The 19398-nt window shown below is 41.2% G+C and overlaps 1 protein-coding gene across 7 annotated transcripts in view; it reads right to left on the bottom strand.

Moving 5' to 3' along the window:
- The window catches only part of RREB1 (ras responsive element binding protein 1), a 142625-nt gene extending 123780 nt beyond the window's left edge, over positions 1-18845 (bottom strand). For 5 of the 7 annotated variants that reach the window (XM_077810673.1, XM_077810671.1, XM_077810675.1 and 2 more), the window contains exon 1: positions 18381-18598. In XM_077810673.1, coding sequence (XP_077666799.1) covers positions 18381-18420 — 40 coding nt within the window. In that variant the 5' untranslated portion in view covers positions 18421-18598. Of the gene's footprint in view, positions 1-17705; positions 17820-18380; positions 18599-18707 lie in introns of those variants that run through there. The other 2 variants (XM_077810672.1, XM_077810677.1) reach the window with 2 other exon arrangements.
- Between the last annotated feature and the right edge of the window lie 553 nt (positions 18846-19398).

A 19398-nucleotide genomic window follows, 5' to 3' on the forward strand; every position in this document is an offset into this window, starting at 1 on the left:
CGCTCCGGAGGCAAGTGTAGACATGCCCTTAGAGATGGCTTAAATGAACTGTTGATACAGAAGACAAAATTCTGCTCTTGGTTACACGGGTTTACTTGGAGTAACTGACTTGAACGAAGTTACTCCAGATATACCCTGGTATAGTCAAAACAAAACTTGGACCACAATCTTGGGTAGTAAAACAAACAAACAAAAAAGATGTTGGGGGGAGGGGGCGGGGAGTCTTTTTATGACTTACATGTGATTTAAGCAGATTGTCACATGGACACAAACTTAAAATAAAAAAAGAAACTACTGAAAAAGCAATTTTCAACAGCAATAAAACTTCTGTATTCCACCTGCTAGCAAAGAGATTAGTATCTGAGGAGTGGTGGTGGTGATTGGGTGAGGAAGGGCTCTCAGATGTATTCATACAACAGTCACAATGATGTCACAGGAACACTCGGTGGCCAAGAAAATAATAGTGAGGTCACTAATTCATCATTACGGACTTCCCGGATATCAAAATAGAGAAAGAAAGCTATTTTGTCCCTCCCTACAAAACTAAGTATAAAAGATAAGAAAAAGGCATCTCCAAGAACAACAAAACATCCCTCTAGCACCCAGAGAAATCCATTTAGGATTTTTCCCTACTGCAGAAGTGCCTCTATGATTCATCAGCATATCCTTTCATACCCTGCTGTGTGTATTCACTTCTGAGTGGTGAAGAAGTTGTGTGAAATAGCAGCTTGGAAGGCAAACATCACAGTTTGTCTCAAATGGAAGGGCAGGTGAAGAAGTAGTGAACCCCTATAAAAGCCTTCAACTAATATGTCTGCCTTTCTTTCGGTGTGCTACCAGCATTAAATGGTAAGAAAGCACCTACCAACTGGTGGAAGTCAGAGAGGAAAACTGCAATTAACTTTAATGGAGTTGCAAGTCAGAATACAGATGGTTTATATCAAAAGTTTAACAAAGCACCTTATAAAAAGGGATGCACTGTACCTGCATGACATAGCAAAACCACCCTCCAACTCCATGGCTGCAAAGGTCCATGCCCCAGGAGCAGAACAGATGTGGTTCCTTTGCACTGATGATGGCTTTGGGTGCCCAACCCCGCACAGGGTTTAGAAGCGTACACCACAAAGCACAGTTTAGCAGAAGCTACCTGCAGTGCAACAAGGAGCTATTGGGATGCACAGCTGTGTGGATTCCATGGCCCATCCCAAGCGACAGAGGCATGCAGGAAGGCTAGGTCAGCTGATGAGTTGAAGTAACCTTAGTAGAGTGACTCTGGTACTTGGGCAGTGAGGGACAGTAAGGGGCAGGAAGACATCTCTTTCTCCTACAGCCCCTCAACAAAGATACCCGATGTTCAGCCTGCGACTTGGAGAGAATGCGAGGTGATTTGGCCATGCAGGTATGTTCTTGTCTCCTGGGCTGCAGCTGTCAGATAAACATAAAAACATCTCGTTGTCTAAGTTACATACCTTGAGAATAATGCAGTTAGCACACAGCCAGGGTCTGCTTTCACATTGTTTTTTACATCCTGGAACTCAACTGTCACATACAGTCACTCCTGATTACGCATGTGAAAGCAGAAGTCAAGCCCACAGTCCAAGTCCATGCCAGTTTAGGGCTCAATTCCTTAGCCCTCACGTGAACTACACAACCCTCAGGACAGCAATTACACAGAGCGCTGCCAGAGTGCCTTAAGACCAATCTTGAATCCAAAAGTAAAGAAATTCATGGGTCATACCAACAACCATGGTTGGCAACTTAAGTCAGGATCCCCTAAAATGAAAACTTCACTTTGTTTAGCTGATCCTTCACTTCATTTAACAGACATACTGTACTGTAGATGCTGGGCTAAAAAACTGGTTTTACATAGAGATGCAGTGAAAATTCAGCCTCCACTATAAAGCAGTGCAATGCCATAATTATAGCTGGACCCAATTTTGCTACTTTTAAAGAGATCTATAAAACACTTTTAACACTAAGAAACTGAATGCAGCCTTTATATTCAACAAGCTGAATACAAGAGTAGTATCCAGGATTCAACAAACAAACAAACAAACAAACAACAGAATTCTGTTTTTAAAAGTAGCTATTTTCTTACACCCAGTAAAGGTACCTTTACTACTCAGGAGACTCAGACACCCAGACATTAAAATTTGCACTATTTACAGCTAAATGCCAAGCTTTAGCAAGACTGACTAAGCCTTTTCATCAATCCCAGGCACCCTGAGTATCATGCAGTATAATGTGTACAGGTTAAAAAGAGACTTTAGAAGCCAAGGTTCCTTTTCTGGTTTATGTCAGCATTATAGAGTGCAGAGCACTTTTCATAAGGAAAGGGTTTTCCTCCTAGTGACCTGGCCAATACGTCTCTTCGGCTCCCCCCCCCCCCACACCTTTCACTCTAGAGGTGGCTGCATTTCAGTAGCATAATGTATCTATACAGTTGTAAAGCACTTTGGTGTCCTTCAATGGATAAGGGTCTATAAAAATAAGTGGGGTTATTTTAGATAGTGTGAAAAGCAAAATAATTTCCTTTGGAAAACTTCTTTTAAGCTTTCTTATTTGTTCCAGTCCCAAAGTGTGCTAATTCCCTTACAGAACAGAGAGACAGGTCCCTGCCCCAGAGATCTCAAAGGTGTAATATACAAATACGCTGAGAGATTATAAACATAATGAGATGGGAGTAGAAAAGAGTTATAGCAATAAACCTTTTTTTAAGCAAGTCAGTGCAATTCCTATGCCGAATTTTTAGACCACAGTAGATTGGTGAATCCCGGCTTCCATCACCTGCAAACACTCAAGTATTTCTCGGTTTTGATGAGTTTTCTAACTTTTTATAGCTAGTATCACATGGATGTGGATGGTGTCCGCAGGGGCACCCCGTCTGGACAGGATAAATGCCTATGGTGTCTGGCCAAGTTTCATTCCATAGGGTTCTAGTTGTGCTTAGAAAGCTTCAGGCTACCATCGGGGCGGGGGGGAAGAAATCCAGTGGGGGGGATACTGGGTACACTGTTCTCATCAATTAACGGAACCTCTCAGAGGGAGGGCAGGGTTCAGTAATCACTCAAATAATTAGGCCCTTGATCAAATTATCCATATCCTGGTGTTAAAAGGCTGTCCATAAATTATATAATGCATTGGGGGGGTCCTTAAGTCTGTGCATTTGTCTCAGTGTTATGGGGGGGAGGGGGGAGGGAGAGAGAGTCTTGAAAAAACCCCACCAAAAAACAAGTAAGTAATTTATGGACAGCCTCTAATGATTGTGCTACCTTCCTGTGTCCAGTCTGCCTCTATTGGACAAGTTTATTGAGATGATGGTGGAGAGAGAACCCTGGCTGTAGCCCTCAGCATTCCTTGATGTCTGACTATGGACTTATCTTCATTAGGAGAAAAAAGGTATATTTTTAACATGTTAAAATCCCAGCATAGACAAGGCAAGTTGTAGTTTTAACAGGTGTCAGCTGTTCAAGGTAAACCCTTGACTCCACCAAAGCTTTAACTCAACCACTTCAGCAGCTGTTAAAAGCTGCGTGCTCTGTCCACTCTGGACTTTTAAAAGAGTTAGCTAGAAAGTTGGCTAACATGTTCTAGCAACATACCTTTAAATCCTAGTCAGGACAAGACCAAAGATTACCTATCACTATCATCTTGGTTGTTTTGCAGCTATTCTGATGGCTCCATCTTGCAGTGTTCTATTTCGTCACTCCTACTTTTCAATCTGTATCTGTAGCTCTTCTGGACAAGGGCAGTGCTTTAGTATTTGTCTCTGTACCACCTAGCATCAATCCTGATTGCAGTCTCTGGTTGGTAATGTAATAGGCATTAAATAAAAATATTGAGCAGTCACTATCTCCTGCAGTGGTTTCAGTGATGCAATTTGAGAGAACATACGGTCAGTTTGGGCACAAACCTCTACATCTCTTTGTTCAGACCTGGACAGCGTACTGACTCCATTCTTGCGCTCTGTGCATCAGTACATCAAGTCAGCTGATGCATTCTCACTCAAAGTCCCTACATCCGAACATCAAGGGGAGTTGTTGGGCTGGCTTTTCCAGCAGCGGTCCATTAACTCTGCAACTTCTTTCCCTCATTAATCCCAGAGCGGCCAAAGTTTGTAATATTTCAAATCATGGACTGGTTTAAAGGTCCATTCATTTACTCAGGCTCTGGTGTGAGTGGTGAGAAGGGTTGACAACAGTGGACCTGTCTCCTTTCACAAGCACAAAATCTCACTTTTTAAATGCAAAAAATTCACAACGTTCCACCACGCATCAGTTGGAAGCTAGATCCAATATATCAGCAGTGACTAGATTTCTCAGTTCTATTAGTACTTGTATGCCACCTATTAAATGATGGTTGTCTATGAACCTACAGTTTTGTGTATTCAGCTTCCTAGACAGGAAGTATGACCTACTGGTTCAGGCACAAGACTGGGAGCATCCATGTGCCAGTTTCCCAGTTGCAAAAATGGGGATAGTACTTATTCTACCTGAGCAGGCTGTTGACACAGCTAAAGTATTAAAATTTATGAAGTACTTGTGAGATTTCTGGAGGAATATACAACGTGCTGTTCCTATTAGTAAAACTAGCCTGAGTCTTAACAAAAACTTCAGCCTGACAGAGGACCATGACAAAAATCCCAAAGAATGTCAATTATATTGGTTATTCATTGTATGGCATACGGCATCCCAGCACAATATTATTGTACTGAGCATTGGGGACGCAGCACTTCACCTTGATAATTTAGTCTTCTTGTGAAAAGTGAGGGACTGAGAGCCAGGAGACTGAACAGATCCTGCAAAGTAGCCTCCCCTGCCAACGGTCTCAGCCCTGAACTGGAAGAATTACTCCCAGGACAGATAAGAAGGTAATTCACTTCTCATATATATTCAATCCAGGACCCCTCTACGGAGTGCCAATTATAGGGGGGAATTTTGCAATGTGCACCTGTCTCACAAAGTTCAGACAGCTAACTGGTGGCAATGACTTTAATTCATTGCTCCCCTGAACTGAATTTGAAATGTCAACCTGCAAGGTAAAAAGCTTCACCACATCTTATTACTAACACCCTGAGCCATCCTGTCTCCCTGGTATCAAGGAGAATAAAACAAACAAAAAAAGGTTGCTTTATACAAAGCAACCCCTGGTCTTGCCCTCTGTTTTCTTCACACAATTCCCATCCAATCATTCCCCCTCTCCCCCTCAGAGTTTAAGGAGTGTTGGCTATGCTGACATAAGTGACTAGCTCCTGGGGCCCTGAAGACAGCTGTTGCTGCTCCTGCTCATGGCCAAGAGCCAAGTCTCTCTGCCTTTCTGGTGATGCTCCCTCCTGCTCCCCCCTCCCCACCTCCAGGCCCACATGTCTGCAGGGTGGGTGAAGTGGTCACTGGCAGCCTTTCCAAGCGAACTGAAGCAGAAAGCTAATTTTCATTCCCAGCCTCAGATCAGATGCAATCAAAATGTTAACCCCAAGTTTTGGCTGTCATAAGTGAAACAACCGTATTTTCTTGCCAGACATCTGAGGCCCAGGTTGTCCTTATGACAGGCCACCTTTAAATGACAATCCACCACACCTACCCTATGGGGTGGGTATCTTTTGTGATGCAGATACCAGGGAGACAGGATGGCTGTAGGTTGCCATTTCAAATCCATGGCAACAGAGTGCATTCTCTGGGATAGCTGCTTTGTACAGCACCACTGCTTATTCTGCCCACAGAGCTGACTTAACCAGACCAGGGAAGGTCACATGAACATAAGGGGATTCCTCAGTGATGCAGAGACATTGTAGGGACTCTAATGGTATCCCTCCTTCACCCTACTAGCGGCACTGCAGGGACAAGAGGGTGTGGCCAGAGGAGATGGAGCCAAGTCAATCCTTAGCTGCATTTTTTACTCCAGGTGACCATTTGCAGCCAGCACACCTAGAAAAGGGAGATGATCCTGATGCAGTTCAGTGCAGGTTAAGGGAGTGAAAAAATTATCTTTAAGGCACCTTTGTTTTTACATCTTCCCGCCCGCACATTGTGGCTCTGCAGCCCAAGCCCAGTATGCTATGTTGAACAAATTATGCACAAAATAAAATAAAAAAAATGTGTGAGCGATTGAAATAGATATTAGATATTGCAGGCACTGCATAGATATTAAATAGATACTAAATAGATATTAGATATTGCAGGCACTGCATTTGAGTTTTAGTATACTTCAGAGGTCTAATTTAATATAATTTTAAAGAACATAGCAACGTTTATTCCAGCGTTTCTTCAAAGCCACCTCCCAGTGGGCCAAATTCTGCAGCCCTTTCTCAAGCTGAGTAGTGTTTACTTCAATGTGTGAATAAGTACAAAGCACACAGTGAGTATGGGTTGCAGATTCTGTCTCTTACCGCAAATAACGTTTTTGAAAAGTAAAAGTAGGCCCCAGTCCTGCCAAATTTAATTTAACTTAACCCACAAGTAGTTTGACTGACTTTAAATGGGACAACTCATATGAGTAAAGTTATGCATATATTTAAATGTCTGTATGATTAGTGGCTGGCACAAGCAACAGGTATCATGACCCGCTCCCCATCCCTTTGACACACTAAATCCCTAACAGGTTAATGAACAATATTTGGGTTCTGAAAGGGCTTTTTCTGCATTGCTACAAGTTAGAGAGTTAAAAAGATGACCAACACATGCAGAGCAGATTTTACATTCACATATTTCATAGGGAGACCTCTTTTTTAAAAAAAATAAAAAATAAGAAAATTGCCAGGAAGATGGAAAGAGGGTAGGAACAGATTAGGCTCCTGACGCTCAGTTTATCTGGACTAAGAGGAGTACCAGTAATGCAAATACACAAGTGCTACACACCACACACAATACGCCTAACATCTTGAGATGCCAGGAAGAGAGACACCTATAAAATAATTTACAGTAAAGATTAAAAACACAAAACATTAAAATGGTTACTTGTTACACTCTGAGGTTAATAAAACTATTGTACATTACTTAAAGAAAAAATGTGTTATAGACATACACAACTCTTAGCCTCCTTCCCCAACCCCAGGACCAGAATGGAAAGGGGCTGATGCAAACATAAGAAAGAGTTTCTAGAACAAGCCAGTCAAATTCATTAAAGTCTTCATGAACTCAGCAGGACAAAACCCATTCCTGTTTTCAGAGCTTATTACAGCAACATGACTAAACATGCTCAACAGTACAATTTGATAGGATGCATCCATTTGCTAAAGCTAGAGGAAGATGCATTTCTGTTATATATGGCACCAATGCAGTATACCTTTTTTCAAAAGATGTTTAGAAAAGAAACGTGCTGCATGCATTCAAGTCATAGTATCATTGGCCTTATAAGTGTTTGACCTCTATTTGCCATGCACCGTGGGCAAATATCAGCTTATTTCAGCTCTAGTAACACTGAACTGCATTTGATTGGGAGAAACCCATACACAATAGAACCCTGGAGTTCTGAAACTCAACTAGTTAGTACTTACGCTCACATATATTACCTTTGGTTTGGTTTAATCCAGGTAACCTGATTAAAATGGAGCCTTCTCTAGGGGGGTCTGTTTCTAGTGATTATCAATACTCAATATTCTTTCATAATATACTTTCATACTTTATAAGCCAGGACATAGGATATACATCCTAGCTGGCATGCAGTTTTTTAAAAAGTCTTAAACATGAATTATTTATGCTGCACCCTAAGGAATGAAAGTTAGATTAGGTTTTGAATGGAAAGAGTGAGTATTTTAGTAGAATTCTGTACTGTATCAACAATGTGATTATTGAGAGAATGGCACACTGCTCTATTCCCAGGTTCTTCTTCAAACCTCTACATTTCAGGATTTTAACGCTTGGCATGTTTACAACAGGGCCTAAAACAACCCAAAAACCCTCAAACACTAGATGGATGTGCACTGAAGTTAAACAAAAAACAAAAAACAAACAAAAAAAAAACAGAATTTTTAGGAGTATACTCGCTGCAAAACTTAAAAAAACCCAAAAACTAAACAACCGATCTACAGATTATTAATCATGTATATTTACTGATGCCACTGCATAGAAAATCGGCATGCCTTTCCTTTGTGTGTGAACAAAGCATTCATGAGAAGTGCCCAACTAATGCAACCAAAGTCCTCTGTTTACATACAGAAGCCCAGGTGGTAGTAGCACAAGATTAGGACAACCTCAAGGGGTAAGAGGGAAGTTACTATTAAATATTTATATTGCAGTAGTGACTACCAGGTCAGGTCCACATTGTGCTAGACACTGGACAAACGTGGTATATGTCAAGAGGCCATGCCCCAAAAATTTATAATCTAGGAATTAGGATATAGGACGTGGAGGAGATAAACAAGTTGGCAGAAATGGAAGAGGAAGAAAGGATGGGTTAAGCAAAAACAATAAGATGGGATATTTTAGCAAGCAGTTGTTCAGTATCTATGCCCTCCTTCAATTAATCCATTAAATTGCTGACTTCTCGGTTGAGTCGGCCAATAAGGGGACACAACCAAATTTGGTGGGTTTTTTGCTATGTCTGCACCTACACACTGGGAAATACTAGAGTACTAAACCAACTCATTTCTGCATTATTTTGGTGTTATTGAGATAATATTTATAGTAACTTATGTTACATTGATTTGCATTGGTCATCTGGATTATTCAAAGAACATTTGACTCTCTTCTAAATAATCAAATATTAGTTAGCGTTTGTGGAAGGAGCTGTTATATTCAAACCGCTTGCTAGGAACTGTTACTGAGCATGTGACAGGTACGCGTGGTTGTCTTCGTCCCATCCAACATGAACAAACTATTTTTGGTCCCAAGACTTTTTACTGTACATTTTTAAAAGGAAGCACAATGAGCACAGACATGGAAACATTTACTGTAAGTTAAATGAGTGAGGCGGAACATGCAAGGGAGCAGCTTCCAGAAAACCAGGTCAGATCAGGCGCCAGAAAATACTTCTGCAAGAGGTCACTCAACATTCTATATGGCCATGCAACATCTACAGCGTAGCTGACTGAGAGTATTGTATGTGCTGAATATTACCAGCTGACTACTAGTTTTCAATTGCATTTAAATAGTGGATGCAGAACCCACACACTGAAGGATTTGGAGTAAGAGCAACTTAATACTGGAAATAAAAACTCTGGCCCAAAACAAGCCCCTTAAATCCAGACACAGAAAAAAGAATCTTCCATGTGTGTCTCTCACTCTTTCTCCAAGGAAGGCTGGACCCTTGGGACACACTGTCTGCCTATCATTCCCCACAGGGAATCCACTGGAAGGTTAACACAGCCTCTGGGTTGTAGAAGATTGTTCTAGGGACAGCTGTGAATGGAGCTCCACTGCCAGGGAACCAGAATGGGGAAACACATTTTGGAGGCAGCATAGAGGCAAATGGTACCCCTGGCTGACAGGTGGAGAGGGCTAAGCAGGAATAATTAAAAACCAACCAACCAACCACACACACAACAGATGTTTAATATGGCCCACTTAATGTTCCTGTGAGAACCTTAACTTTCATTTTCTGACTTTTGAGCATTTAAGATGAGTCACCTTAGCTTTCTTCCCTCAAGGCGGAAAAAGAACCATGAAAAATCCAGAGCAACTAGACTTAAAGAGCTTACAAATTTCACCAGCTTTGCAGGCAGAGCTTGAAAACTGCCTGAATTGCAGTTAATAGGGCTGCAGAGTTTACAGATTCTGTTGGTTCCCTCCTGCAGTGTTTAAAATGTGCATGGCTTCCTTATAAGCGACTAGGCATCCACTATGACTATGACACTTCACCCTCTACTCAAATTTAGCCTCTAATTAGGGACAGCATGGCATTCATTCTGTGCACAGCAAAGCTACAGAGTGGTCTGGTCTTTTTATAAATAAAAAAATAGTAATAATAAAGGTGAAGGAGGAAAAAAAAGGCTTCTTCCATAAAAGTGAAGGGAGTTAGGAGTTTAGGTAGACAGAATGGAGCAAATGCTGCAGATCTTAAACAGGAGTTCTGCTCAATCACAAACCACAGAAATTACCTAAAATTGCACAGAATTAGCTAAAATTGCAGAAGGACAAGGACAGTGGATTTAACATGTTTACTGATTCAAACATTGCTATGGGACCTTACAGGGAGGAAAGTAACTCATCTGCCATGAAAGTTGTTGTGGGATTAGTTACCAGAAGCTGTCAGGGCCTCAGCTTTAAGTCTCATTTGGAAGTCATATAAGTGTACAAACTGACACATTTGGGCCATCTCATTAGGATGAAAACAAATGCTATCTTGAGATGTTAAAAATTCTCTCTTGAGAAAGAGAAACAGATCATTTGTTTCAAATAGCATAAAGTGTAAATTACATCTACAGAGAAAAGCACTTGTTACCCCTCATTTCACTTATACCCCACATCTGGGAAGTGTACCTTGCATTTGCAAATGGAATATCTTAATAATCCATGAGGCCTTTTCAACCTCTAACTTCTATAGCATTCAATTATTCTTACTGTAATTTAGTATCTTCATTTAAACAAACCAAAAAAAAAAAAAAAAGTTTTATGAACTATGGTGGAACATTCAAGCTGTGACACAAATTACTAGAGTAAAAAGAATATGGGGGGAAAAAGCTGTAACAGCACGTGACTTACACATGGCAACCACATTAAAAGTTCATTGCCATATATTGCCCTTTGCATGCATGCAGTTCCACTGACACCAGAGTAGAGTTCCACACATGGATGCAGAACAGTACAGGGTCATTAATATCTTGGCTGCTTCTCAGGTTTTCAAAACCTGAAAGAACTTAGGCATCCTAATGACTTCTTTATGTCAAGATAAGCACTTTTTTATAAAATTAGAAAAACCCACCTAATTTTAGTAAATTCCTTCCTGCTTCCCCCAACCAAATCTGACAACTGTGAAAATTATTTCTGAACTGATCCCTCCCACCCCCAAAAGAAAATAGAAGAAAGATCTTGTTTGCTAGGACTACCCAATGCAAATCTATATGGCTGAGCCATAAAACAGGGGTTAAAAAAGGAAACATGGAAACAACAACAACCTACCCATGGAGAAATTTTACTGCTTTAATGTGCATAATGTATTTATATGAATTGCTGTATGGTATAAAACCTCAAGCTTCTGAACACTTACATCACATACAAGATGAAAAGATCCTCAGTGTCCTCAGTAAAACAAGCTAAACAAATACAGATGACAAAAGCAAAGGCTACCTGCATTTTTAGGATTTAATGTTTTGTTTCCCTCATCTTTAAAACAAAAAAGGAATCAAATTCCTACAGAAACTCATTAAAATCTGGCTATCAAAGTTCATTCACCTTCCAGCTTCAAAAGATAAATGATGGCACCTATCCACTCTGTCCACATCGGCACTTCTGTCGGTGTAACTTATGTCACTCAGACATGTGTTTTTTTTCCCCCACACACCTGAGTGACATAAGTTATACCGACAAAAGTGCTAGTGTAGACACAGCCTCAGAAGTGACTTAGAAGTGTCTGAAAAATGTACTTCAAAGTTTAAAAAAAGAATATTAGTTTTCAGTTTATAATCTGAGAGAGATCAAGTTGATCTGATTGACAGGCATTGTGCCTCCAGGAAGATATAGAAATCTCACATCTTCCTCCAAACTGATGTGATGAAAAGACAAACAAAATCCAAGTAATCCACCAATGTTAGCTAAAAGCTCTTTTGCACTATGCTAAGACCCTATGCTAACATTTAAAGTAGTGAAATTCAAATTTAAAAATTTTATTAAGATGATGTATTAAAAAAAGTGAACGGTACAGAGTTTAAGAGTAGAAGTTTCTGGTTATCAGGGAATAACATACAGATTATCAAGGGGTTACTACATTCAATATTCTTCCCCGACAAAAACTGATGGTAATGCAAACATCGGGGTGGGGAGGAGGTTGTAATCAAAACTGTTAAGGCCTTAATCTAACAACCCTCAGAATGCCTATTTAGTACACAAGTCTAACTATGTCTTGGGGAGAGGGTTTCCAATAGCTTTTCTCCGCCCAGTTAATACCATCCTCATGGAACTCAGGGAGTCTACAGGTGAATCCTAGTTAAGCTATTCAGCTGCCCTGTCTCTAGGACTTTACAAAGGCTTTCAAATACTTGTTTGAATCACACTGAATAAACAGTCTCCACCCAGTCACCTACTTCTTTTGTCTAAAGTACCTATTCACAGGCAACTAGTGTACTGATTGGTAGGCAGGACAAACTGAAAGCTGAAGTACCATTAAAAAACAAGTTTCAGAGTAACAGCCGTGTTAGTCTGTATTTGCAAAAAGGAGTACTTGTGGCACCTTAGAGACTAATAAAGACTAATAAAGCTCAAATAAATTGGTTAGTCTCTAAGGTGCCACAAGTACTCCTTTTCTTTTATTAAAAAACAAGATTCACCGGAATGCCTCCAGATTGCTAGAGGAAACAGAGATCCAGATTCCGCTCTGTTACACCAGAGTAATTCCAGACAAACTCCATTGACACAATAGAGCTCTGCCAGTTTTACTCTAGTTTAACTGAGAGCAGAATCTGGCCCACACGTCTTATTGCCCTTTCCAGGCTAGTTTACTCTGAACCATTTCCACTGCTACGGGACTGTGAAAATGAGAAAATCTTTTCAAATTGCCTGCTAACTAGACTTTTTATTTCACAGGAAAGCAATATTAATATTAGCTTCAAAGCAGTTAATCATTCATGTAAGCACAAAAACAAAGAACAGGATGCTTCAGTTCTGCCTTAAGAGTTGTAGCCTCTCAAATCATGTACGTCCTACCTTAAAGTGCTGCTATATGAAACAAATTGATGGCCAGGGTGGGGTTGAAAGAATTTTTAAGGTGGGAAATGCTAATGACTGGTTTGCATCCAAGATGTACTATCATCAAATTTCTGCACTGGAAGAACAAAGGAAGTCAAATCTCCTCCAACTCCTGTTTGGATGTATCCCATAGCACTGTACTTCCCAGCCCAGCCCATCTATATTAATTAGTAATTAAACACTACTAACTGAACCTGACCAGGAAGAGCTAAGCAAATTTCTGTTTTTCCCATGGAAAGTGATATCAAACTTTTCAGCACATCATCAAAAGCAAAAGGTGGGAGAGTGGGATCCCATCCCACCTAAAGGAATATTTTTCATCCATAACATCTTTATATATGTTGATTGAAACATAATCATTGTAACTGCTGTTTTAACAAAAATACGAGAAATGGAAAGTAGACCTTTTACTGTCCTCAGAAGAGCCCATTTTAATTTTCAACACCAGCCTCTAACAAATCAGATCTCCCAGCCAACAGTAAGAAATTGGCTAGTCCCATTGTTTCCTTGGCGAGAACACTCTTCCTCCTCCCAATTCTATATGTGATCTCCCAACACATTTCTCGGCAAGGTTGCAGGGTATATGAACACCATGGTCATAATTAAATTTATATGAAGAGAACACAGTGCAAACAAACTCGGCCCCTTTTCAAAGCTTCAGTTTGCTCTCCTGAAATGCATTCTAAAGCTGTGATGGGGGGCTGGAGGGAGGAAGGAAGAACATTGGTGATAATGCAAACTATGAACCATTTTGTTTGAATTTAGAAAGGAGGTGAAAGAGTAACAGAGGTAGGCATCCTCGTTACTTTCAGCAGAACTTAAAATAGTACTGCCAATCTCCTCTAAGAGAATGGAACGATTATCAGTTAGGAAAAAACCTTATTGTCACATTATCATGGAGACTGTGGATCCTGACATGTATTCATAGTAATGGTCCAATCATATATTTCTCTTTTCAATAAAAATCTTGTTAATATTTAAAGAAAATTATGTCATATGATTTCACACGCTTTAAATCTGTAAACCAATACATATGAAAATTTTAGTTATCAGGCATCAAAAAATTAGAGGATTTTCTGCACAGAAAAAGATCTAAAACTTTTCTAAACAAACCGGAATGTACTTGTTTTCTGCTTGTTGCTGTAGAATCTTTGGTGCTGATTTTTCCAAGTCTGTCTGCACAGGCTGCTATCCAACATACATCAGAGTTGCTCACAGAGTAATGAACAACAGATAACTCTTCGAGGACATTTGTAAAGGGCACAAATTAAGGGCCCAATGCTGCACACACTTAAGCACATGAGTAAGTTTACTCACATGAGTAGTCCCAACAGGCTATTTATGTGAGTAAATTTACTCATATGCCTAAATATTTTTCCAAGATTTCACTCCAAGATCTTTGTCTGACACTTAAAAACCACTGTAAGTAAACTAAAAATTTATTTACAAACTTAAAAAGAACAGAATCCCTTACAAGTACACTTGGGTTAATTTTAGCATCCTTCTGTTTAGCTGCTTAGCAACACTTATCCTATGACCTTCTAAGCACCACCTACTTTTACAAGGGATAATGAATATAACCAAAGGGATTTCTCTCTCTATTTTTGTAATCTATACAATGTAAGTACAAGATTAATTTTTATTTCAAGAAGAATTCCAACAGGTCAAACTATGTTTCTAATTAATAGAGTTTTCACGAAATAAAGGAGAGTAAATTCATGGTGCAGTTATGAACATACTATGCCATCAATCCAAACAAATGACAAAATCCATAAGATAAAAAACAAAAGCACTGCAGAAAATAAAACTGAGAAGTTTTTTTCATATGTTGTGTTCACCTTGGGTACTAAAAGGAGTTTATTAAAATTACTATTGATATACAACATAAACATTCAGCTTTTCAATCCTAAAACTTCAGGAATCTCCTGACTCTCAAATCCAAAATAAAGATCATATGACCAAAAGGTCACTGAATGATGTAAACAGTTAAGAATGGATGTACCTCCTGTACCAGCTGAGTCAGACTGAGGTGCTCAACTATACTGAAATCTGCTAATAAATTAAACTTCAAACTTTGGAGAAAAGGACAGCTAAGCTTAAGAAACTACATTTTAAAGAATGTGTTATCTTCTGTTTTAATTCTAAAAAACACAAGTTCCTTATTGCAAGAATAAAGATGTTTTGGTAAGAAATAATATTGTGGGAGGATTGTTAAAGGATAGATAAATTAATGGCTAAAGAAAATTATTGACTGGTAAACTGAAGAGATGACAATTTAAAAAAATCGGTTTCCTATTAAAATAAGCTTGTAGAAAGTGTAAAAAACTGTGTCTAAATGATGGGGGGTTTTAAAGCTACAAGATACCAGTCAAGTTCTAAATGTGAATACCTAATCGAAGAGAAAGAAAAGCATCAAGATCAGACCAACTGCATTGTAGCAAGTAAGGACATTAGGTGTGTTCCGCACTGAATGTTGAAAAGAAGTGTTGTGGTAACCTGACTGATTGGATGATGGATCCATGCTGTTTCTGAGTTTCAACACACAAAGGGATCTATTCTCCCATGGATGTACCTAACTCCCGTTAATGCTAATAGGCATTATGCATGCACACCAATAGAATATACCCCTAACACTTCAAAGGGAAAATTAAAACCTAAAACAAATATGGCTGGCCTGGCCATGAGTCACTGCATCCCTCTCACACACACCCAAAAACTCTGTGGAAAAAGGGAACTGTGGTAACATATTTTATGTGCTTCAAAATAGTAGGTCTCAACACAGAACTTCAACCTTATAATAGGTTTCCACTATAAACTTCAGAGATGGGAGGCCAATTTATGTCTTTGACAACTTCTACCGTAGTTGTTAAAAAGCAATTACTTATTTTAAAAAGCACAGTAATTGAATGTATGGTCTGAATGAGAAGGGCCGGAGAAAAGGGAAAAAAAGGACTAAGATTATTTTCTCTCCCCCACACTATTCCAAGTCACATTTAGATACTAGTTGAATATGTAGTTTAACAGAAGCACATAACCACATTTGATCTTATCTAAATCATAAGACATGCAAAGTAGGATGGTGAAAGTTAAGATCTACTTTGGGTTTTTTCAGAAATCACTTCAATAGGCTCCTTCACAGGATTAAAGCATCTCTTTGCTCCTTTCAGCTATCACCCATCCTAGGAGCAACAAACAAAACAGAACAAAAACAAATTCTCCCCATCTTTTCCACTGACTTTCCTAAATAATTCAATCCAGCCTACGGAGGAAGAGATAATCTGGCTATTAAACCAACCAAACAGATCTGCACCTTGTTTAAAAGGAGAGAGGGGGGAAAAAAAAACGAAGACGACTATCTTTCCACCCCACCCATCTCCCAAAAAGAAACTATGTGTGAGTGAGGAGTGAGGACTGGTGGTGGTGCTGCTGGTGGCTCTGAAGCCGTGTAGAATTTCGTAATGGAATGTGAACTGCTCATCCGGATCTGGGCTCCCATTCTGTCTTCTACCCAGTAAGGAGCAGGGGAGGACAAATCTGCTGAGCAAGGAGAAATACTCTCCTCCTCTTTTATAACCCATCAAGGATGCATTGCAGAGCGCAGAAAGATAATGTAACTCAGAGGTAAAAAAAAAAAAAAAGGGGGGGGGAGGGGGAGAGAGAAGGAGCCAGAGGAAACTTATCAACGACATGACAAAGTTCAGTCCACCACCCTCCCCTCCCTTCTCTAAAAAGTTTAAGCATCTCCAACTAGTCTCCGTCTCCGGCTACCCTACTCTGCCCGACAACAAGATGCGTCTGTCTTGGGAGCACGATGTTGCACAACTAGAAAACTGAAGTTGAGTACACAACACAAGCCACGCTTCCCAGTGCTGCTTCTCCCTCCCAGCCACCCATATTACAGAGTGTAACAAGTCCAACTCTGGACATGGTGCCAAGCCCAGCCTGTGCAAGCTCATTATTTGTTACACTTAAGGGAGAAAGAAGTGCGGGGGGGAAAAGGAGAACCAGGTTCTTGTAGTAGTGACTACCAAGCCCAAAGGAGGAGGATCTGCATCCTCACTGCAACTCCCACTTAGCCACAGAGAGAGAAAATATGCTGATCAACAGAAGAGAGAAGAGGAAAAAACCTCTCCCCTGCTTCTTAGCAACGATTAAGGTCGCAGTTTCCTAAGAAACGAGTCTTGACTAGTCCACATCAACATGGGGGGGTGGGGGGGGAGAAGAGGAGAAAAACTTTGCTTTACAAAAAGAAGAAGTCCTTATTCCAAGAGCTCTTAAAACTTAAGTTATTAACACACTCACAAAATTGCAACACGAGTAAAGGATAAAAGTTGGGAGCGCGAAGAAGGAAGCAGAGAACTATGCAAGATCTGGTCCAGCAAGCGAAGGATTAGCTAATATACCCCGTTTTAAAAGAACGAACAAAAAGTAAATATGATCTGAACTATTTCCCCTATTTCGGATGCTGCCCGGGCTCCTTCCTGTACTCGTGACGATGTGTGTGTTTCTTTCCTCCTACAATCCACATCACACACACACACAGATGTGCCTCTGCCACAGCACAATGGCAGAGAAAGAAAAGAGAAATACAAACATATTTAAATAAGTGTGAAAACGCCAAATACTACTTTTACAAGAAGCGACTCAGAGCGCTTGTAACTTTACAACAACAAATAAAGGCCAGGAAGGGGAAAGGACACACATGATCATGCAAGGTCCTCACCTCCCTCCCAAGGGCGGAGGGGGGTTGAGGAGAGAGAAAGAAGAGGTATCAAAGTGCAAATTAAAGACACACATGGATGCTTCGATTCATCAACGAAACAAGGCGAAAAGTTAGCAAAGAGATGTACAGAATAAAACGTTTTCTACCTTCAAAGAGGAGCCTTCATCTCAAGTTTTTTTAATCCACCCCCCCCCCAAAAGGGGGGGATAAACATGAAAAAAAAAGGCTAAGGGAAAGGGAGTCTATAGCTTAGGAGGAAGGGATGAGTTGGGTTAAAAGAAGTTTCTTCCTCGCAGCCATATCCAAATTGTGGTGGTTGCTGGTTAAAAATAAACTTTGCAGCAGGAGGGGGAGATGATCTGGCCAGATTCCTGAGCTCAGACGGTTTAATATGGATGAGCATCAGGTCCTGCTGCAGGCAAAACGCTGCTGCTGGTGCTGCTGGTTGGTAGAGTCTGCAACAGGGGAAGGGGGGGGGGGGAAGGAGCAAAGGAGACAGAGGACAGGAGGGAGGAGCGGGGGGTGGGGGTGGAAGGGAAGAGGGAGGCTACACAAACTCATCATCTCCACCACTGCCAGCCAAAACTTTTTTTTCTTTAAAAAAAGGAAACGCACACACACGGAAAAAAACCCCCAACTTCTCAGTCTTTAAAAAGTTGATCAAAAAAGAACTTTCCTCTTGAACTCCTCTCTCCACCGCCCCCCCCAAAAAGTTTTTCCTCCCCTTAAAAAAAAAAAAAAAGACCCTCATACTTAGACACTGCTGCTGCTTCTCTGTAACAGAGTTCAGAGCATAGGTAGAAAGGTCCGGTCGCACTTACCCTTGCTTTTGCTGGGGCTGGGCTGTTTGCGTCGAGACATGATGCACGGATGATGGGTTGGCGAAGAGAAAGGGGGGGGGGGGAAGAGACGCAAAGTTGTTCCGGAAAAAGGAATCAAAATGGCGTTTCTGTGGATGTGCAAAGTTCATCAACTCCACAGGAACTTCCCTTCCTCCTCTTCTCCCTGAAGGGGGGAAGATGGGCACAGTTAGGGACCCCTCCACCTCTGCAGCCGCGCTGTGCGGGCGCCCCCCTCCCTCGCGCGCACTCCCCCTCTCCCCCGCGCGCGCACGCACACACTCGCAGCGGTGCCTCGCTCCCTCTCACCCTGATAAGTAGACACATCACGTGTTGCTCCTGCTAGTCTCCTGGGGACGTGTTACTCAGGCTGCCGCTGCTACTATAGCAGCCTGTTGCAAGTAGCAGCATCTCTAGCTCTCCCCTCGGAGCGGGGAGGGGCTCCGCCAAGGAGAGAAGTGAGCGAAACTTTTTTTTCTCTCCTCCTCCTCCTCCTCCTCCACCCCAGTTGCGTGGAGCCCAGCTTCCTGCCTAGAAACTTTTGCGAGCTGGCAATTCCTAAATAAATAGCCGCGGTCCCCTCTAATCGGCGGTGATTCACATCCACAGAGAACAGGCAACTTCTCCAGCCAGTGAGAGGTGCGCGGTGGGGGTGGGGTGAGGAGCTACCAGACCAGAAAGGATCTAGCTAGTAATGTACCATCTGGCTGCTGCTCCCCTCCATTACAGAGATCCAGTGGTAAGGAGGAAACGCTGCTGTTGCGCAGAGCAGTTGAGTGCTGGTGGCTGATAAAGCGTCAGGGATGCAGACGGTGCAGTATCTTCGCTGAAGGGCTCGCTCGCTCGCTCTGTGTGTGTGTCTCTAGCTGCTTAATCCATTGTCAGCCAGGTGCCACGCATTCAGCCCGGCCGCCTAATCACTGGGAAAGGAAGAAGCCCATGCTGCCTGTTGCACTTAAGCCTGCTGCTGATGGTGCAGCATTCCAAGCATTAGTACACT

This window comes from Eretmochelys imbricata, chromosome 2, assembly GCF_965152235.1.
Source record: "Eretmochelys imbricata isolate rEreImb1 chromosome 2, rEreImb1.hap1, whole genome shotgun sequence".
Taxonomy (NCBI): domain Eukaryota; kingdom Metazoa; phylum Chordata; order Testudines; family Cheloniidae; genus Eretmochelys; species Eretmochelys imbricata.